At 43.7% G+C, this 23,131-nt stretch overlaps 1 protein-coding gene and 1 long non-coding RNA gene across 2 annotated transcripts in view; one reads left to right on the forward strand and one right to left on the reverse strand.

Moving 5' to 3' along the window:
- LOC121697838 (proton myo-inositol cotransporter) overlaps positions 1-23,131 on the forward strand; it is a 118,663-nt gene that overhangs the window by 16,909 nt on the left and 78,623 nt on the right. The window contains exon 3 of the mRNA XM_042079604.1: positions 5,211-5,419. Coding sequence (XP_041935538.1) covers positions 5,211-5,419 — 209 coding nt within the window. The remainder of the gene's footprint in view (positions 1-5,210; positions 5,420-23,131) is intronic.
- LOC121697840 lies at positions 8,305-11,346 on the reverse strand. The gene is made up of 6 exons (XR_006026563.1): positions 11,226-11,346; positions 10,322-10,438; positions 10,090-10,189; positions 9,001-9,078; positions 8,745-8,882; positions 8,305-8,503 (listed from the first exon to the last, which is right to left on the reverse strand). It is a non-coding gene; the product is annotated as an uncharacterized LOC121697840 (long non-coding RNA).

Here is a 23,131-nt window from a genome sequence, read left to right on the forward strand (position 1 = left end):
CACACACACACACACACACACGCACACACACACACACGCACACACACACAGACACACACATACACACACAGACACACACACACACACACACACACACACAGCCACACAGCTACACACACACACACACACACACACACACATAAACACACACACACACACACACACACGTACACACATACACTGTTGCCTTCAACAGCACATTAGGAATGCTATTATTTCTGTGGCCATGCCAACAGAAGAGGCAGGGAAATTAATTTATAAAGCCATGCCATTCACCGCTTCTAGAGGGGGACCATAAGCACTGAACACACACACACATTCCCCTAGATCACACTGAACACACACACACACACACACACACACACACTGCCCTAGATCACACTGAACACACAAACACACCTAGATCACACTGAACACACACACACTGCCCTAGATCACACTGAACACACACACACACACACACACACACTGCCCTAGATCACACTGAACACAAACACACAGCCCTAGATCACACTGAACACACACACTGCCTTAGATCACTCTGAACACACACACACACTGCCCTACTGTAGATCACATCCTGGCTGTGTTGCCAACCTGCATTTCTATTCTTGTCAAATCAGAAGAAAGCGGACAATTAGTGGGTGTACAGTGCGCGAGCAGAGACAGCCACAGCATTTAAAGGTCCAGTATGTAGGAAATAATGGAAAATAAACTGTAACCATTCCAAAAATGATCACCATATGTTGTCAGAGAGTAAGGAAACACGATGAATTGAAGTAATGGCTTATTTGACAACATTACTCTAACCCGTAAAACCCCGTAAAACCCATGGAAAAAAAATGAGTTACGGGGCGGAATGTCTTGGAATTTTCGTTTATGTTTTGAACGATTCATTCTAGAATAGCGTATTAATAATGGGCTAGCGCGTCCTCCTATTTGGGTTGCCAAATTAGCAAAGGCCAACTGTCAACAGCTGTCAGTTGTAGTCATGAACGCCTACGAGAGGCAGGCAAATTTCCAAAATTTAAACAAGAAACAAATTAAGTGGACATCGGAGGAGCTTCCTGAGATGGTGACGTCTTTGTCAAACGAAGAATATCAAGTCTGACGCAGAGCTGGCCATATTTCTCCACAACAGGTAGCCTAGGCTAAACTTTATCTGCATCGCTAACTTGAGCTAAATATGTTACGTTGGTTAGAGAGGTATTTTTTGTTTTCACTGTTTCCGTAATGTGTAGCTAGGTCATGGTTGGAGAAACGTTAAAGCAGCTGCAGGTCAACTAACGTTAGCTAAGTCTTAATTACATCTGGCAACCCAGAAGAGGCTCGCGTCTGGTAGTCTTGAGAACGTTCACCAGTGTTTTGATTTTGGTCTGCAGAACGTTCGGTAACAATCCTACAAATCGAACCTTTAAAGACTGCCATTGTGTGTGATAAATAGGGCACCAGCGCAGTGTACCTTTCAAAGCATGTTTGTGAGAGCAGAGGTAAATGTCACACAACACACACACACACACACACGCCATTGCATAGTGTGGACTTGTAAACGCAAGAGGGGACGTGTGTTTGTTTGGGGCCTGCTTTGCTGACCCGGGTCACCTGTGTGCGCCTTCATCAGGTTCCTGTTGAATGTCAGGAGAGATGTCCATCTCCGCACGCCTCTGGCATTTGGACCGCCGAAGGCCACTGACAGATCTTTTGTGAAGAAGATAAGATCTCTCTCCGTCCCTGTAGTGAAATGTTCCCAAGATAGGAGGCGACTGCAGAACAGATTTGGATTGGAGTCGAAGTGGATCTGGCCCGAGTGTGGACCGGCTGCGGCCCGGATCTGGAATAGAGCTGGTTTGGATCTGAAGCAGATCTGATCTTACTGATGTGTGTTTGTGCAAAGTGTGAATCACATTTCACTGAACAGATGTTGGTTTGTGGGAAGGCTAGATCTCGGAAATGGCTGCATTTTTTTCTTACCTCCCTCGATCCTTCACCACCCAAGTTGAAGTTCAGAAAACCAACGAACAGCTTGTTTCCCAGCCCTACCACGGGATGGCTGCTTAGAGTGTCATTAATCTGTGTGTGTGTGTGTGTGTGTGTGTGTTTGTGTGTGTGTGAAACCGACACTATGTGTGTGTGTGTGTGAAACCGACACTACTGTATGCTCCGACAGAACAATATAAATCAGCGGGTTTTTAGAAAAAAACCTGCACTTCTACCTCCACCTAGAGCCTGTTATTTGTTTTGCAAAAATCCACAGCTCCCGGTTCTTCTGGTCCAATCAGAGCAGGGCTGTTGCGCACTGACAAGCACAAACTCGATGAGAGGGTGCTCAGTGGTAGTGGGGGAGGGGCATGAGTGTTGTAAACATTCAAAATGTTGGCTAAGTCCCCTCAATCTGTCAGACTTGCCAACTGCAGCTTTAACGTGGTGAACAGGTCTGCAATACTGTGACAATGTGACCTCGTGGTCCAGTAGAAGCAGACGTCCAAACAGTGTATAAGGGTGTAAGATAATAACATTTATTGAATAAGCGGAGATATTCCGACAAACACCCGGTGGAAAATAAATCTATTTATGAATTGCGGAACAGATACACAATTAGACAAGACAAAACACAAAGCCAAAACAAAAATCAGAGTTAAATATAAAGAAAAGCCTTTACTGACTGTTATAATAAGCCGCACAGAAAAACACAGACACACAACCATGTCGACCTACAGTACACATAGAAATAACAGAACCTATGAGCACCTAGACTCTGCCAAGAAGAAAACTTGAGGAACAATGAGGAAACAAAAAGTAAATAATAAATAAAAATATAGTGACAGAGTGGGTCACATTGTCACAAATGCTCGGGATCTACAGTACAAGCCTAACTAACAGGTTGGTGGGTATGTATTGCTTAGAATTGAGAGCTCTGACCCTGAAAGTTCTTGAAATCATTGGGTTTGTGAATTTGAGAAATATAACTTCAGTCAGAGTGGTCTTGAGAGACCGCATAGTATACCACCACTGCAACACAGCACTGTTGAGAAATGTTGCTAAGTGCTCACGGCTTCAAGTCAGTCTCTCTTTTGTTAAGCCTGACCGTTCTCAAAATAATAAATTCTTAGTGTTGTAACAATTATTAACCTTGAAATGTGTCCAACTATGGCTTCTTGGGTCCTTGAATTTCAGCGTGTTGAGCCTTTCAGTGTGTTGAAAAGGCCTTGAATCTGATGTTTAAGAAGGTGTGGAAAGCTTTTGTATGTGTGTGTGTGTGTGTGTGTGTGTGTGTGTGTGTATACATGTGCGTGTGTGTAGGTGTTAGTGTACTTTAGTGTCTGTGTAGTTTAGTGACCTGTTGAGTGATGCTGTGGTAATTGAAGGGCTTTGTCTTGTCAAACATGGCCAGCAGGTCACTAGTCGATATAGTAAAGTGTGTGTGTGTGTGTGTGTGTGTGTTTTAAATAGAGAGCAGTGGGAATGGTGTAGTGGGGAATTGGGTTAGATTGGGTAGTCTGTGTAGTGAAGCGTATTAGTGAGAGAGTGTGTGTGTGTGTGTGTGTGTCTGTGTGTGTGTGTGTGTGTTTTAAATAGAGAGCAGTGGGAATGGTGTAGTGGTGAATTGGGTTAGATTGGGTGGTGTAATGAAATGATCCGAACAGAGACGGCAGGCGATGACAGACCTCGGAGGAGTGCACACACACACACACACACACACACACACACACACACACACACACACAGCCTTCGCAGGAGTGTGAATGAAATCAGATTGACTTGTCGGTACTGTCGCTCTCATACGTCCACACGCACAACTCATGCTCATTTGCGCTGTGGCTTTCTTCCTTCCTGTTCACGTCTCCTCCATTATCGCTCCCTCCATCTCTCTCTCTCTTTCTCTCTCTCCATCTCTCCCTCGCTCTCTTTCTCTCTATCTCTCCCTCTCTCTCTTTCTTTCTCTCCATCTCTCTCTTTCTCCATCTCTCCCTCTCTCTCTCCATCTCTCTTTCTCTCTCCATCTCTCTTTCTCTCTCTCTCTCCATCTCTCTCTTTCTCTCTCCATCTCTCCCTTGCTCTCTTTCTCTCTCATTCCTTTGTCTCTGTCTCTGCATCCCTTCCTCATTTCTCTCTGCCTGCCTTGCTCTTTCATTTATTTCATTTCATTCATAAGCCCTTTTTCCAAACAATTTTCAAGCGAATTAACTCACAATTCGATGTCATTTTGAGTGATATTAGAAGCCACATTTTCAATTTAACAGAGTGATTCTAGCGAATTGAAATGATGTTATAATGTCTGTTACAGTAATGCACATTTTCTACTGCGCTGCATTGTTTTCCATCAACAGATGTAGGAATGGAACACTTCTAGTGACTGTGAGGTGAACGTCCTGGTATGCGTGAGACAAAATCCAGATTTTAGCGCTAACTTTGTGAACATTCTGAGCAGGCGTCACAGTAACTTACATCGCTCCAACCCTTTTCCATCACATTAATGTCGAAATAAACTCTCACTAATCCACCTCTGGCTAAACGTTACAGCGATATAAGAATTTTTCCATCACATGTGTTGCACTAACTTGATGTGCATCATTCTTAATCAAATGATCTTTGTAGTGGCAGAAGGGCTAGTAAGCGTTGCTGCCATGACAAAACGTGTTTTGTTTCCAGTGACAACATGTACATGTATTCATTTAGCAGACGCTTTTTCCAAGCGACTTACATGTCAATCATATTACAAGGGCATTGTTACATAGTCCCCAGAGCAACTCAGGGTTAAGTGCTCAAGGGCACAACGGTGGAAGCCGGGAATTAGATAGATAGATAGATAGATAGATAGATACTTTATTGATCCCCAGGGGAAATTCAATTGAACCCACAACTTCTCCCTGGGCCAGCCGTGGCCTACTGGTTAGCGCTTCGGACTTCTAACCGGCTGAAGTGCCCTTGAGCAAGGCACCTAACCCCTCACTGCTCCCAGAGCGCCGCTGTAGCAGGCAGCTCAATGCGTCGGGATTAGTGTGCTTCACCTCACTGTGTGTTCACTGTGTGCTGTGTGTGTACTTAAACCATATACTTTTCTGGCTACTGCATGCTAGCCCAGCTCCTTAGCTGCCACGCTAAATCACCCCTCTCTCTCTTCCTCTCTCCCCCTTCTTCTCCTCTCTCTTTCTTTCTGTCCCCCTCTCTCTCCCCCTCTCTCTCTCCCTCTCTACTCCTCTCCGTTGCAGGTACATGCTGGGTCTGTCGGTGGTTCCGGCGGTGCTGCAGTTCCTGGGTTTCCTGTTCCTGCCCGAGAGCCCGCGCTGGCTCATCCAGAAGGGTCTGACCCAGAAGGCCCGGCGCGTGCTCAGCCAGATCCGCGGGAACCAGAACATCGACGAGGAGTACGACAGCATCAAGACCAGCATCGAGGAGGAGGAGAAGGACTGTGGAGGAGGTGAGACTCAACACACACACACACACACACACACAAGGAGTACGACAGCATCGTCTTTCCTGTGTGCAGCTGAGTCTATCTAGTCTCCAGTCCCTTAAAGGTGTAGTCCCTGTCCCCGCTAAAACACCTTCAGGGCTTTGTGTTCCTCCTCTGTGAATTTAAAGGTGTAGTTCCTGTCCCTGCTAATACACCTTCAGGGCTTCAGGGCATGCATACAATCCTACACAGATATTCATGGTTCCTCTAGCTGGCTGTTTATATGAGACTTTTTATACCGATTGAGTTGTTATTCCGTTTCTAATCGGAATACAGTATAAGTGTCCATGTAAGCATGGCTACTGCCTTTCAAATCTCATGAGGAACACGCCCAGCCATGGAACCGACTCACAGAAAGAACCTTAAAAATCTCCGCTGTCAACAGTCGAGTGAAGACGTGCAATTCATCCACATATCAGGCAGAAGCCAGAGGAGGGATGGTGTGTGTGTTAACATGTTGTCACAGTAGAGGGATGGTGTGTGTGTGTGTGTGTGTGTGTGTGTTAACATTTTGTCACAGTAGAGGGATGGTGTGTGTGTGTGTGTGTGTGTGTGTGTGTCTGTGTGTGTGTGTGTGTGTGTGTGTGTGTATGTGTATGTGTGTATGTGTGTGTGTGTGTGTGTGTGTGTGTGTGCTTGATGGTGTACAGTATTTGTGGGTATGTCATAATGCTTGTGTTTCTGAGTGTGTGCCTGTGTGGTTGTTGCTGCTGCGTGATTTGGATTGACTCATTCTATCATTCTATTCCTCTGTCTCTGATCCTCTGTGAGTGCGTGTGTGTGTATGTGTGTGTGTGTGTCTGTGTGTGTGCGCGTGTGTGTGTGAGCGTGTGTGTGCGCGTGTGTGTATGTGTGTGTGTATGTGTGTGTATGTGTGTGTGTATGTGTGTGTGCGTGTGTGTGTATGTGTGTGTGTATGTGTGTGTGCGTGTGTGTGCATGTGTGTGTATATACGTGTTGCTGTAATCGTGTATTTATGTGTGCGTGTGTGTTTGTGTTGCTGTATTCATGTGTGTTTTTAAGTGTGTGTGTGTGTGTGTGTGTGTGTGTGTGTGTGTGTGAGAGTGTGTGTGTGTGTGTGCAAGTACAGTATGTGTTTGTTTGTGTGTGTGTGTGTGTTTGTGTGGCTGTGATCGTGTGTGTGTGTGTGTGTGTTTGTGTGGGTTTGTGTGTGTGTTGCTGTATCCATATGTGTGTATGTATGTGTGTGTCCTGGGGGGTAACCTGTGACTGTGTTGTATGCCTCCATGTGGGTCTAGTCCCTCCATAACTCATACGGTTGCCCGGTAACGTGGTTGGGATGGAAACAGAAGATGTCACCTGTGATAACTCTCTTGCCAGACGAGATAGGACAGGCCACTGGCCTCAGGTGACAGGAGAGGTAAACAAATGCTAGATAACAACAACAACAACAACTACTAAAAACATCAGTCTAGCTCCGATGCTCTCCAGCCCGGGAGGGGAATCATGTGTCAGTGAGACCTCCCCCTTACAGGTGCTCTGTCTCAACCCTGAGGTTGCATTCACACTGAGCTCTTAACTGGACCGTACCCCCCCCCCCCAGCCCTGACCCAGCTGCTCTCTGTTCACATTACATTTTTGTTTGCGAACCTGCGTCCGTTTATGTCAGAAACACTAGCTTCTTTTAACCAATATTGCTTAGCAATGTCACAAAAACGGCAGTTTATTTCCTGGTTTTGGAACAGATAGCATTCAAACTTCTAACGAACCGTACCCCAGACCACTGTTCTAACGAGTTCTAACGAACCGTACCCCAGACCACTGTTCTAACGAGTTCTAACAAACCGTTAGCCTGGGTTTACCCATGCTGCCTTACCTGCGCGATTTTATTGACGCTGCTAGGCAGCCTGGATTCCATGGAGCAAATTTTCGCCTCAGTTAGGGGACCAATCACAGAACGGAGGGAGGGCAGCAAGACGATGACGACACACCGAAGCTGTTATGAGCTACGTACAGACGCATTTGATAGACATTCGTAGCGCCCAATAAACGGCTCTGGGCATTTGTAAACCACGTTTCAATTACAAGAAAATGAATGTCTAGTTCCCAGACCCCATCTCAATGAGATGAGGTCTGACGTTAGCCAGGCTAACAAACCGTACCCTAGACAACTGCTCTAACGAGTTCTAACGAACCGTACCCCAGACCACTGTTCTAACGAGTTCTAATGAACTGTACCCCAGACCACTGTTCTAATGAGTTCTAATGAACCGTACCCCAGATCATTGTTCTCTAATGGACCCTGGTCCGCATCCAGGTTCAGATTAGCAAAAGTCACCAAACCATCGATCTACGAACAAACTCGGATCCAGGCCAAATGCACTGTAAAAAAATATTAGTTGATTCAACTTAAAAACGCGTGTAACCTGGTTGCCTTGGGATTTTGAGTTAATTGAAAATAATACAATAAGTTAACTAAATGAGGCAAATAAGTTGTGTCAACTTGAGATGGCTAGTTGATCTGACAAATATGACCTGTTCCATCAACTAAGGAGTCATTGTTGGACACAACATTCTATTTAGTGGATGCAACTTCAATAATGCATCATGTCAACTAACCTAGTTGAGTTGAGTCAACTCAAGTCGTCATTAACTTAACAACATAGAAGTCGTACTGACTAGTATTTTGAATTTGTATTGACCAAACATTTTACTTAATACAACAAGCTTTATGAAGTTGATCTAACTTTTCCACAAAAGTAACCTGGTTGCCTTGAAAATTTAAGTTGTTCTAACTCTTGCTTAAGTGAACATGACAAATGCCCTTTGCTATGCATTGTGTTAACCAAACTGGTTTGTAATACAAAAATATATACGTAAACATGATGTACAAGTCAAGAAGACAACATTTATTAAGCATATTCAATGAGCAACAGATTATATACAAAGATTTGTTGCTTGACAAATCCACAAGTGTGGTTGTGTGAGTGAGTGTGTGAATGTTTGACCCATCGACAAAATTTCTGTGCCCACCACTCTAGTTCGTCCAAAACAAACCAGAAAAGGGACTCGGTAAAAGTCAGGTGTCTGTAAAAAGAAAAAGAAAGCATATGTTACAATTGACTCTGTCCATGAATATAATTAACTCAGCTTGTGTGACAAATAAAAGCAAACCCACAATAGCAGCCTAGAAGTCAGGTGCAATAGTTAGAAGTAATGGAGATATGTATTACAGTTGTGCTCATAAGTTAACATAACCTTAGCATACACATACATTTAAAAATCATCTGATCTTAATGTCGTAATAAAAAAAAATGAAGTATCATACCTAATTGCAACACTGTCTGCAGAAGTTCTTGCCTTCTTGCTTAAACCACCTTTCTGATGCCTTTCTGAACATAGATCCTCCCCCATCTGACGTGCAGTGCCAGCCTCTGGCTCCAGGCTGGGACTTGCTGGATGGCACCTAAAAAAATAAAACAGCAATTGCTATACATTATGTTATTGTTGATTAAGATATAAATCAAAGCATTACAAAATAAGTTGGTAAGTGAATCAGGTGTACAAACAAAAATGATAATTACCTTATGAAGGCACCCTTGCCACCATCACCATCAATGTTAATTCTTGATTTGTGACTTTATTTGTGAGGGTTTCAGTTTCTGTCAATAGAAAACAAGATTTAACAAAATTATGATTATGCACAGTTTGGCATATATTCAACACATTATTTACATTACCACCAACATAATGGTAAACATGGCTAAACTTCATGTGATGTAGTCACCTACCGTAGATTACCTTTGGACATATTGCATTTGCATAGATAGCATTGCTAGGTAGGCAATGTTAGCCAACGTTTACAGTAGCCTATAGGCTATATATTTATTCATGATGCGCCCTTCTCAGCTCGTCTTAGCGGCACGGCAAGTGGCAAATAGTAATCAGATACTTCTGATTTGTATAGTGTTTTGTTCACTTGGATTTTGGAAATGTTACAGAGAAATATGTTAGCTTCTGCCTCCAGACCATATAGTTGCATCATAGGTCCTCTTGTATTAGACAAAAACGATGACTGGCTAACCACTTTAAACTACTTTAGCAAAGTCCTTGGCTGCATGTTGTGAGCAACAGGCAAACACAAGATACAATTGCAGTCCAATGAGATGCAACTTTATTCTCTGCGATCATGGCAAAGTTAGACGATGACGTTGGTGGAACAAATATAAGTTCGCCAACCTTGACTTGCCTTGTTTCCTTCAGCTGCGACGTGTACCGATGTATGAACAAGACAGTAGGCTATAAATAAATATCGGGGTAAGTTACAGCTGACAATAATGACGGATCTTTACTTAATGCTATTGAGTTTATTAGATATGGGTCCATACGTTTATCTAGTTATATTGACGAGATGAAGCCGTAGGCTATGTGCTCTGCTCAGCTCAAATCTACATGCTACAGGCGATTATCACATAGAATAGTCTATAGAACTGGAATGTCAGATCAACAATATGGCCGTGGCGGTGTTTGCGAATAAGCCCTATTAGAAAAAGCTACAATAATGATGATTAGTTTCTGTATTAATGCATTACATTGCACATTTGTCAAACAAATTAGAGTGTGCACAGTGACATACCCCATAGCCCTCATTGAAAACACACACACACACTTACAGCATGTTGAGGGCAGCAGCCATGGCTTCCAGACATAGTCAAGTAGCATGTTGTAGTAGCGGGACAGACCGACTTTGCCCTGGTCTGTTGATGAAGCCCACTACAGTCATAACAACAAACAGACACATGAAAAAAGGAGATAAACTAAACACAGTAACAGACACAAATACATGCAAATAATGTTATTTGCTATTCTACGTGTGTGTGTGTGTGTGTGTCTGTCTGTCTCTACCTGGTGAGTGAACTCTCTTGCGGGATTCAAACTTCTTTTGTATGGAAGTGGGACACATTTGGAATATTCCAGAATGCACTCAGTGTTCTCAGGGAAGCAGTCCTCACAACTTACTGCCTGCAAACAGGGAACAGAGGGAAATTAAGATTAATAAAATACACATAACATGAAAAGACCATCACTGAAGCACTACTGCCCTCACATGCATCTTAAATGAACACATGCCTTGGCACAAGTCAGGTACAACCAAATAAGGGCTATGAAATGAAGAACATTTTGCCTAATGCTACCCATACATCAGAATACTTTGGAAAGATTGGCGTTTTTTAACTAATGCATTCAAGCTTTACTCAAAAGACTACAATCTTTCAATAATCTTACCCAAATCTGGTCAAGTCTTCTGGTGTAAGGATGGCTTAATATAACACTATAGGTTACCCTTCACAAACTAAAGATCCCTTCACTTGTCGGTATCATATCATGAGGTAGGTCAACAACCTGTTCACGTTAGCCTACGTTAGTGGCTGCTAATGACCATGCAGGCTAAGTTATAGCTAGGTTAGCTAACGTACTCGTGCCTGATAACCTTGGCCATTTCATTCAAACTAAAACTTTACATCCATAACGAAATCTCAGACAGACTTATTGTTGGATATGATATTACTACCATTCCAGATATTCCACACAATGGTAAAGCTAGTTATTGGAAAAGTTAACATTAACAGCTAACGTTAGCGATGTTAGCAGTAGTGCTTTTCTAGCTCGCTAGCTAGCAAACGTCAGCTAATTCTAACATGACGGTTAACAAACGGTTTAGGTTAACATTAATGCTACAATATAAAAACAGTATTTTCCTAATTAATTCCAGTTTTCAATTGGCATACAAAAGTACTGTAGTTCTTACCTTGGATATGATGACGGCAGAGTTTGTACAGCTTGCAGTCAGATGCATGACAGAAAAGTGACGGTTGAAGTCACCACCATGGGCTCTGGTTTACCCTCACGAAAAATTACTTCGAGGTGCGGTTAGGTGTCTGCGCGCATGCGCCATTTACGTGACGCAGCGTGAAACGGAGGTGAACTCTGATAACTAGTGGATATGACAAGAAAAAATAAGTTGTACCAATTGTGTCATTGGTTTTCACCACTAAAACCCAAATATATAAGTTATCTGAACAACAGAGTTAAATTTAAGTCTACTTGGCTAAATATTACAAGTTAACATAACTAAAAGGGAAAATATTTTTTTACAGTGTGGGCTAGTGTGAATGCCCCCTCAGGTTAGCTCCCAGGACACACACATGCACCACACACAGATAACAGACACACATGAATACAGCAAACACATACACACCACACACACCACACACAGATAACAGACACACATATGAATACAGCAAACACATACACATACACACCACACACACCCGGCACATATATGAAGTGGTCAGTTCAGAGTGACACCAAACACCATTCCCACACCCCACACACCAGCCCCACACCCCACACCCCACACACCAGCCCCACACATCAGCCCCACACACCAGCCCCACACCCCACACACCAGCCCCACACCCCACACCCCACACACCAGCCCCACACCCCACACACCAGCCCCACACCCCACACATCAGCCCCACACACCAGCCCCACACCCCACACACCAGCCCCACAGTTACTCTACTTATTTAGGAGTTATTCTACTTATTTAGGAGTTACTCTACTTATTTAGTTGAGTAAAAAAACACAGGAAGTTACACATCCTGTTACACACACACAGTAAAGTCACTTAAAATATTTCAAATGTGCTAGATGTCTGGCTGGTCATTAATGGATTTGTACTGTGATCATGTTGTTCAGTGTCATAAAGTGGCAGTGAAAGCTGAAAATTGAAACTAAAATGGATGTCACATTTCAGGCGTTTGGGGTTTTTACTTAAATGTCACCAGCTGTGTCCTGGTATTAGTGCTCAGGCAGGAATGAACAGAGATGGGCAGTTTGTGCTAAGCCCAGTTTGTGCTAAGCTCTCTATCCTCATTCTCTCTCTCTCTCCCTCTCTGTCTCTCTCCCTCCCTCTCTCTATCCTAATTTTTTCTCTCTACCTCTTTCTTTCTGTCTCCCTCCCTTCCTCTCTCTATCCTCATCCTTTCTCTCTACCTCTATTTCTGTCTCCCTCCCTTCCTCTCTCTATCCTCATTCTCTCTCTCTACCTCTCTATTTCTGTCTCCCTCCCTCCCTCTCTCTATCCTCATTCTCTCTCTCTCTCTCTCTCTACCTCTCTCTCTCTGTCTCTCTCCCTCTTTTCTCCCCTCTCTCTTTCTCCTCTCTCTCTTTCTCTCTCTCTATATATATATCCTTGTCTGTCCCTCTCTCTTTCTCACTCTATCTCTTTCTTTCTCCCTCTCTCTCTTACAACTCCCTCTCTCTCTCCCTCTCTCTGACTCTCTCTCACTCTCTCCTCTTTCAGACTCTCTCTCACTCTCTCTCCTCTCTCTCTCTCTCCCTCGCTCAGACTCTCACTCACTCTCTCTCTCCTCTCTCAGACTCTCTCTCCCTCTCCTCTCTGACTCTATCCCTTTGAAGTGTGTTTTATGTGCTATGTGTGCGGTCTAATTAGCGTTCATTATGAGTGCATTGTTAAACATTTTTGGCACATAACTCTGGGAGCTCCTCCGCCTCTCCTGAAGAGTGTTTGTGTGTGTGTGTGTGTGTGTGTGTGTGTGTGTGTGTGTGTGTTTGTAGCTTCTCTGCTTGAGTAATGACCAATGGCCTATGATTAGGGATGATAAATGTTTATATATAGGCCTTCATCAAGTGCATTTTGTGTGTCATCGCACAGCATCAAGTCTCTTTCAGAGTATCACATGAGAGAGAGGGTTTGTGTGTGTGTGTGTGTGTGTGTGTGTGTGTGTACAAGAGTGTGAGTATGTGTACTGCATTTATGGAGAGTTAGTGTGTGTGTGTGTGTGTGTGTGTGTGTGTGTGTGTGTGTGTGTGTGTGCGCGTGTAGTCAGTATAATTCTCTCACGACTCACGTTCGATGAGTCAAAGACATCCACACACCGGTGCCTTTCAAGTGTAATTATGACTCGAATGAAGCATGGCCCTGTGAAATGTGTGTGTAGATGTATGTGTGTGTGTGTGTGTGTGTGTGTTTGTGTGTGCGTGAGAGAGAGAGAGAAAGGGAAAGAAAGTGTGTGTTTTGGTGTGAGAGAGAGCGGGGGGGTGCCTGTATACAGAGAAAGTGTCAATGTGTGTGTGTGAGAGAGGCAGAATGAGATAGAAAGAGAGAGGAAGCGCGCGTGTGTGTGTGTGCATGTCTTTATGATGTGTTCAATAGAGTCAAGCAGTGTGAAATCAGGGTGTATTGTAGCCGATGGCTTGATGACAGCTCTCCACTCATCTGTGATGAGACAGACCAGTCTCACAAACACCCTGAGAGTGACTACAGCAGATCATAGGTTTGATTCTCAGTAGGGATGCACGATATATCGGCGGCCGATATATTATTAGCTGATAAGTGAAAAAATGAAAATATTATTATCGGTCCGATAACAGAATTCTGGCCGATAATTTGCGCCAATATTTTTTAAAGTCCTAATTTAGGCCTACGTAAGGTCCGTCTGGCTACACTGAGCTACTTGAGCTTGGTTGGCTATACTTTTTCCTCAATATAATGTCAGCGGTGTGAATGTATTTCACCACTCTAACAAAATCTGTGAATATGCGTTCATTTGGGAATCTGTGCATCTCAAAATCCTCTCGTGAATGATCCGCCATTTAACCTTAACAGAGCAGAGCTCAGCCCTATCTAGAGCCGTCTTGTGCTGGTGTGTTTGCACTTTACCGCGCTGGTCGGGGAAACAAATAAACAAACTCGTTAGTGGGACGAGTACATACTGTAAGTAGGCCTAGTTCTAAGTTGTGTTTTAGTATTATATTTGCATTACTTTAGCTTGGGTTTTGTATTATTACCTAGAAATATGCTAACTATTCGTGCTTCAGTTCCAGACAGGTCATCATAATAAGTTATTAAAACCTTCGGGGCTAACTCCTTTCATTTCTGCTGCAGCAGGTTGTGCGCAACAGAGTAGACGGACATAAGATACAGTCTGAGGAGTTGCAGCTTTATTCAGTTACCCGCAGTTGAAACTAAACCTAAGTTTCCCTCACAAACTCTGATTTGGTCGCTATACTGTAGCTTATTCCAAGCTGAGCCGTTTATGAGCGTTTAGTCCTAAATGAAAACGATTCAACTCTCTAGCCCAGGGGTCTCAAACACCCGGCCCGCGGGCCAAATCCGGCCCGCGTCCTGCCCAATTCCGGCCCGCGACGTATGTCAAAATAATAATGTAATCCGGCCCTTGAGGCTATTTTTAATTGCGACAAACAACGATACTGATTAAAGTAGACGATAGATCCAAGTATGGTGACATCTCAATTGTAGCCTACTCAGCTCCACTATGTGCTAGACATCCAGAGCTTGATTAAAACCCAAAATTTTCAGAAATACTTGTATTACACGCGAGAAACACAAAGACGTGCATTTGTAATGACGCGGAAGCGATGCAGGCCATAGTTTTGCACAAATTGAAGCATAAATAGGCCTACACCTAATGTTGAAAAACGTTCACGTGTGATGAAGTCTTAGGTAGGCTATGTTATTCACCTATTCTGATTCTGAAGGAGAATATCCTTTTGTAGATTATGATCGATCGTCTATTGACAGTGATAGTCACAGTGCGTCTGTGAATGGAGGTGCGTCTTTGCGTGTATACGACGGTGTCCACTAAGCATACCATGCTTATTTCGACCCTCTGCCCAACATAGCTTGGAGGTTGCAGTGGTAATCGTGTCCGTAATGGACGTGGTACAGACAGCAGGGCTAGTAAAAACAGGGCTCTAAAGAACTACAAAGTCACCCGCAATATGATGCGAACTTCTGCTCAGATTACCCGCGATAGGAACTGATTTGACCAGAATACTTTATTGTAGGCCTTGTGGTTTAGTAATACATCACTAAACCATATACATCTTAGGTGTTTCCCTGTTCATTTGTTATGTGGGTAATATGAAAAAAAGGAAAGTAAACCTGCTCAAATATGTTCATCCAGTATTTACTGAAAGGTGCATCATTTGAGGTGCTTGCCATCCAGTGATGGGTACATTTACCCCCTTCATAAACTTTTGTTTATACTCAAAGATTTTTATATTTACAGTAGGACTTTATCTCTGACCACTTTCAAGCCATGGCCTTTTGAAATTTTGATATAAAAATCCAATGGTGTTGCTTTCTTAACTCTGACGCCTAGTTTGCCAGGTTTAAAAAAGTTATGAAAGGAAAATATTTTTATTTGGTGTGAAACACACACATACCCGTTTTTATGCTTTTTGTTTGTTTTATAATTTGTATTAATATTTATTTTATCATTATTTTATTTATAAGCTAAGGTTGCTAGCACAGGTGTCTAAAACTAGATAAAAACACTTGCACTTTCTGTTTGCAGTTTTGTGTGGTATTTGAAAATAAGAACATTGCTTTTTCAGAAATAGCCGGCCCTCCAATCAGATGACGTTGGCAGAAGTGGCCCCCAGCTCATTTGAGTTTGAGACCCCTGCTCTAGCCACTCACTCGCAATTCACTGACGTCAGGTTCACTTAAAGGAGCCACACATACTGTAGCCTAGGGCTAGGCTACTGTTATGTTGTTTACTGCCGTACTATTGAGGACTATTATGAGTTCTGTCCATCATTTGATGGTAGGTAAAATTACTGCAATAAAATTATGCTTATTAAATGCTTTCCCCAAATCACTTTTCACAATTGTTTTTCAAGAGTAATATTATCGGTTATCGTATCGGTATCGGCCACAACAAACCAATAAATATCGGTTATCGTTATTGGCTCTAAAATTCCATATCGGTGCATCTCTAATTCTCAGTCAGCAGGAGTTGGCACAAACACACACACACACACACAGAGCACGTGGTCCCAGTATGACCTGTATTCTACATGAGAGTGACTACAGCAGATCATAGGCTTGATTCTCAGTCAACAGCACAGCTAATAGCAAAATACTCTTACTGACACATTTAGCAGCACAGCTAATAGCTAAATACTCTTACTGACGCATTGAGCTGACACTTTTATGTAAAGCCACTTACTGCAATGGTCCGTATCCCTAGAGATTTGAATAAATATAATAATATTTTGATCTCCTTTATGTGTAGATAGTACGTTAGCATTGGGTATTAGTTTAGTGTCACTACGATGTTAGCATTGCATAGCTGCCAACTCTCATGCATTGGCCGTGAGACACACGCATTTGATTAGTTTCACACACTCACACGCCACACCCACGATTTCTCACGCTGAAGTGTCAACCCGGTCGGTCAGATGCCTGAAAAATGAGTTTAGCCTATAGATCTACCTGTTGAGCCACGGTTATGCTTTCAGAGACGGTGAGAGGGTTCAAGAGCACCCCCTGTCTGTGGAATTTTCTAAATTTTCTCTCATTTGCGATGCTACTTCAAAAGCCATCCCAGGCGCATTCCCCCGGCTTCAGGTAGGCCTATGCTTTGAGTATTTTTCACGCTGAAGTGTCAACGTGGTAGGTCAAATAACTGGCAGATGAGGTTCAACTAAACTAAACCTATACATGATATCACACATCATGTGAACGAGTGGAATCTAAGCTTTCCAATGATATTAGCGCCAAGTTGCTGTGATAAATGGTTCGCGAGAAAATTATCATTGAACCGACGTGCAATTTAGGCTAATCATATTTGCATTTTGCACACAGTGCACACCCATTACTCTCGGTTGTAATATCTCACTAACCCTTCACACAACATGTGGCAAACCTAATATCACAATAAACAGCAAACTGTACCGAATACGAGGATATAAAGCATGCCTCTGTTTTTGAAATTGCAACACATTTCTACATAGCCTCATTGGGGCGAAATTATAATGTATTCTAATGTAAACTATTTGTCAGTAGGCCTACATACATTTTTGTAAATTGCTCAGTAGATTATCCTACTATCATGGTTCTTATATTGTCAGGTTCCAGCCAATCCCACTTACACAGATAAATGAATATATTTATATTGCCATGCTTTCTAGTGACATTAATGCAAAAATATAAAGAAAATCAAATAAGGAGACACAAATATTGATATAAAGCCTGACATAAGCCATATGCAAACATTCACATCATGCAGATATGGGTACATCCTGAAAAAGGAATAGCCTGTAGGCTATGGCCATTACAATGACCAATATATTATCTTAAATGAACTAGCTGAAAAACACAGGTGACCACTTCTGCATAATTTCATGGAGTGCTGAACATTTCTGAACTGTGAAATGGACCATATGTTTTTGTGGTTGTGAACTTATTGCAATATCACCATAACTATTCCACCTGTGTATGCATGGTTACGTATAATTCTGAAGTGCAAAATAGCTTAGGCTACAGCACAAATATTTCCATAAAAATAAGCAAGTCTGACCTCTGAATTTATTTTTAAAAGTGCACCAGATTGATGCATTTAAAAGTTAAAATATACAAACATTTCTTAAATTCTTACAAAACACCCACCCACTTTTTAAAATAGTTTGGACCCCCCCACTATTGCCGTGCGAAATACCAGTGCTGTTTGTACGCCAAATAAATAATAACCTATAGGTTTATGTAAAACTCCCCATTAACAGCATCACGTCACTAACCACAGCTAGACTGCACAATGGTAGGCCTTCAAAAGCATGACATTTTTGCTTTAGTTTGATATTTAATTTACTTTATCCGCTTTCATGCGTTCATTGAACGTCCGCAGTGCTGTAATGGAAACCTTATTGCGTAGCCAAGTAGCCTATATATTGAGTTATTTTTAAATTATGCATGATTTACTTTTTATTAATTTCGTAGGCTAGCTTTATTTTGTTATATAGAAGTATCTAAATAACCTGGTAAAATGTACCAGAATTCAGGAAATTGCATCTAGTCCAAAAAAAATATTCTGGGGGAGGACCCCCATACCCCCCACTGAAATGTCCCACCCACTTTCAGAATGCCTCCATCGCCCATGGTCCTAGCATTAGGCTAGATCCCTTTGATACCAATGTTAATTTAACTCTGGGACCCTGGTCCCTACACCTGAGAACCAATGTACTTTTTACTGTACGGTATAATGCTGAACGAGCCAAACAAAAATTTCCGCAGCAAAATGGCATTGGCCATTAGTTAGTGTGTCGCTATGCTGTTAGCATTGGGCATTAGTTAGTGTGTCGCTATGCTGTTAGCATTGGGCATTAGTTAGTGTGTTACTATGATGTTCGGATTGACCATTAGTTAGTGTGTCGCTATGCTGTTAGCATTGGGCATTAGTTAGTGTGTTACTATGATGTTCGGATTGACCATTAGTTAGTGTGTCACTATGCTGTTAGCATTGGCCATTAGTTAGTGTGTTACTACGATGTTAGCATTGACCATTAGTTTGTCGCTATGATGTTAGCATTGGGCATTAGTGCTCAGCCTAACCAGTGCTGTAAAGTCAGCCCACAGTCCTGCAGGAGATATGACACAGGCAGGCGGGCAGGCTTGCAGGCATTCATCAGCTGTGTGTTAATGACCCTCCTCAGCCAGATGAATAATTCATCAGGGTGGGATTGGGAGGAAGAACACTGCTAGCGCCCTGATAGTGTGTGGGATCTAATTGGAGCTGTGTGAACAAGTCTGCATACAGAACGATAGAGAGATGACATCTGAAAAGCTAGGAGGTACTGCTCCTCTATGTTTAGCCGTGGCTACTGATTAGCGCTTCAGACTTCTTGTGACCGGAGGGTTGCCGGTTCGAACTCCAACCAGTAGGCACGGCTGAAGTGCCCTTGAGCAAGGCACCTAAACCCTCACTGCTCCCCGAGCGCCGCTGTTGTTGCAGGCAGCTCACTGCGCCGGGATTAGTGTGTGCTTCACCTCACTGTGTGTTCACTGTGGGCTGAGTGTGTTCACTAATTCATGGATTGGGATAATGAATGGGACAATACTAACCCCTTGAAAAGTGGGCACAATGCAAGTAAGCGCTCAGTGTACACCATCAGTGTACTGACGGAAGTATGCAGTTTAAAGATGCCATCTAGAGAGCTAGCATAGGCACTGCTCCTCCATGTTTAAAGATGCCATCTAGAGAGCTAGCATAGGCTCTGCTCCTCACACCTAGAGAGCTAGCATAGGCACACACATACACACACACACACACACTTTCAGCTGAGAGATGGAGGTCACAGCTGGAAGCTCCACTAATCATATAAATTGATGTCTTCTTCCTCTGCATTTGTCATGGAGATTAGCTTTGGCATTAGTGGGGATATCTCATTCCATTCCTCTGGGAATTTAGAATTCCCTGTAGCACTCTGCGGATGTTCTTAATTCCGAACTGGGTTCCAAACACCTCATGAAGGTTCCATCTGTCCACCTGCATGGCTACCCAGAGGCACTTCTGTGTGTTCCGTGTGAAAACAAATGACTTAAGTGCGTTATAGTCGCTGTTCCTGCGACCTGTCGCCCGACAATGTGATGTCACGGGAGCACCGTAACCATTTATACTTGTGCGTGGTGGTTGCGACACTAGTTGCAGTATTCTCCTGAACAGAGGTGTTTCTGTTGTGAAAAGACTATCGCTACCTACTTTACACCGTGGAAGAAGAGTGTGAGCCATTATTTGACAATACCAGAGCTGTCAGTATTGGTGTCAATGTCAGTAGCGACTAAGCTAGCCTCTGTGATGATCCTTCAGACTTCGGTTGCTGCTATTCACAACTAGGGGACTTTATCATCTAGTTTACAAGGTGTGTGCAGCTAGTTGGCTGAGAGATGAGTTTGTGTAATTTACTAAAGTGGAAAGAGATTTTTTTTCAGGTCTTAGCAGATATCCTTTGGTTGAAAATAGATCTCTTCGTTACTTTCTGCTGGATTATTGCCATGTCCCTGGGTCCTAGTTCTTTCCTCTTAACTCCCTGTGTTTCAACTCTCGCTGGTTACTTTGTTAACTTATCCAGCAAACTATTAAAAATTCAGGATTGTAACAAACTGCAACTCTCGCTGGTAGCCTTGCCAAGTTAACTTCAGAATCAGAATCACAGTGCTGGAAAGTGCAAATGCAGTGCAAAAAGCTGTCTCTGAATCTGGATGTGCTGGTTCTGACAGACTTGTAACGCCTTCCTGAGGGGAGTAACTGAAAGTGTCCGTGGCCTGGGTTGGAGGAGTCTTGGGTGAGAGGCGTCCTGTCCTGGGTGGGAGGAGGCCTGGGTGAGAGGAGGCCTATCCTGGGTGGGAGGAGAGCTAATGCCCGTCTGGAGAGCGGATGACCCTCTGCAGGGATTTTTTCTGCCCCACAGTGCAGCTTACGTACCACACCGTGATGCAGTATGGCAGTATGCTCTCTATGGCAGAGCGATCAAAGGCCACCAGCAGTGTCTCCCTTTTTCTCTTTAGCAGTCTTAGACTTTAACCTCCCTCTCTTCTCAAACGGACTATTCAAACTTCATGACTACAGTAATTTTATTTAAATGACTCAGTTTAGTTAAGATGTGGGCTAGGCTATATGAAATGACTCAGTTTATCTATGATGTGGGCTAGGCTATATGATGTGGGGTAGGCTATATGATGTGGGCTAGGCTATATGAATTGACTCAGTTTATCTATGATGTGGGCTAGGGTATATGATGTGGGCTGGGCTATATGATGTGGGCTAGGCTATATGATGTGGGCTAAGCTATATGATGTGGGCTAGGGCTATATGATGTGGGCTAGGCTATATTATATTACATTACATTTGGCTGACGCATTTTTAGCCAAAGCGACTAACAACATGGTTAACAGTTTAGGTTTTAAAGCAATTCTCAACAATTTTAGGACAATTTAAAAAAAACGGTAGAGTACAGTAAGAATAAGTGCATCAGTGAGTGCTGTTTTTAACAGTTACGTGTCAGTTCAAGACGACTGGTAAGTGCTAGGATCGGCAAGACTTGTTGTGGTGCTATGAGAGGAGATGTTCTCTAAAGAGCTGGGTCTTCAGGAGTTTTTTGAAAATGGAGAGGGATGACCTTGCCCTTGTAGGAACTGGCAGTGTGTTCCACCAACAAGGAACAACAGATGAGAAAAGTTTGGATTGGCCTGAGCGAACCGGTGGTAGAGCTAGATGTCGTTCATCTGAGGAGCGCAGCGGTCTAGAGGTAGCGTATGACTGTATGAGGGCATTCAAGTAGGCGGGAGCAGAACCGGAGACTACTTTGTAGGCAAGCGTTAGAGCCTTGAATTTGATGCGGGCCACTATAGGTAGCCAGTGTAGCTGGATGAGCAGCGGGGTAACATGTGCCCTTTTGGGTTGGTTGTAGACCAGGCGCGTGCAGTTCAGTCTCTGAGAGGTTCAGCTGGAGGTGGTGTGCCTTCATCCACGTAGCTATGTCTGAGAGGCAATCTGAGATCCGTGCTGAAACCAAGGGGTCATCAGGTGGAAAGGACAGATAGAGCTGTGTGTCGTCTGCATAGCAGTGGTATGAGAAGCCATGCGAACGGATAATCTGTCCCAAGGACGTGGTGTAGATAGCAAAGAGAAGTGGGCCCAGCACTGAGCCCTGGGGGACCCCTGTGGTGAGATGGTGAGATGTAGATAGCTGACCAAGCCATGATACGTTAAACGAGCGTCCTGTGAGGTAGGATTCAAACCAGGAGAGAGCAGAACCGGAGATTCCCATGTTAGCGAGTATAGAGAGAAGGATGCGGTGATTAACCATGTCAAAGGCAGCCGATAAGTCAAGCAGAATGAGTACCGATGACCGAGCGGTCGCCCTGGCTTCTTTTAAGGCTTCTGTTACAGACAGCAGAGCCGTTTCGTTAGAGTGGCCGCTTTTCAACCCAGACTGATTTGGATCCAGGAACCAAAGGAAGTCAGAGACCTGTTTGGAGACTGCTCGTTCAATGCCTTTGGATAGGAAAGGCAGGAGTGAGACAGGGCGGTAGTTCTCGACTTGAGCAGGGTTGAGAGAAGCCTTCTTAAGTAACGGTGTTACCCGGAGCCGGAGGTTAGCGAGGCATTGATCACATGTGTGATAGCTGGAGCGATGGTCAGGCTGATGGACTGAAGTAGGCTCGTAGGTATAGGATCCAGCGAGCATGTCAGGAGTCTCGGAGAGAGGCGCGAATGCTGAAAAAGATGTTCCAGCAGCCCCTAGAGGTTGTAGGAGTGCGGTATTTGAGTTAGATGCATTGAGTGGGCATGTAGAGAATTGACTGCTGATTGCCGCCCCTTTGTTTGTAAAAAAAATTAGGCAAGGGTATCTGCAGTAAGGCTGGATGGAGGAGGAGGCAGCTGAGGGTTGAGTAGCGATTTGAAGGTGGAGAAAAGTTTTCGAGTGTCTGTAGCACTGTTGATTTTGTCATTGTAGAAAGCCGTCTTAGCAGCAGTGATGCTGGCTGAGAAGGAGGTCAGGAGTGTCTGGTAGTTTTTGAGGTTTGGATTTGTGCCATTTCCTCTCCGCGGCTCTGAGTTTTGTGCGCTGCGATCGGAGGGTATCATTTAGCCATGGATGAGAGTGTTTGGATCGAGCTGGTCTTGTGGTAAGAGGGCACAGCTCGTCAAGACACAAGCTCACTGTGGAGCAGAGCGAGTCTGTGGCCTCATTAACCTCCAGAGAGGAGAAGGTGTTGAGTGGAGGTAGACCGGAGGCAACCACAGAGGAAAAGTGCGTTGGAGACAGGTTCCGGATGTTGTGGCGGAACGTAACCATCGGCTGAGGAGCCGGAGG

Source organism: Alosa sapidissima, chromosome 22 (assembly GCF_018492685.1).
Source record: "Alosa sapidissima isolate fAloSap1 chromosome 22, fAloSap1.pri, whole genome shotgun sequence".
Taxonomy (NCBI): domain Eukaryota; kingdom Metazoa; phylum Chordata; class Actinopteri; order Clupeiformes; family Clupeidae; genus Alosa; species Alosa sapidissima.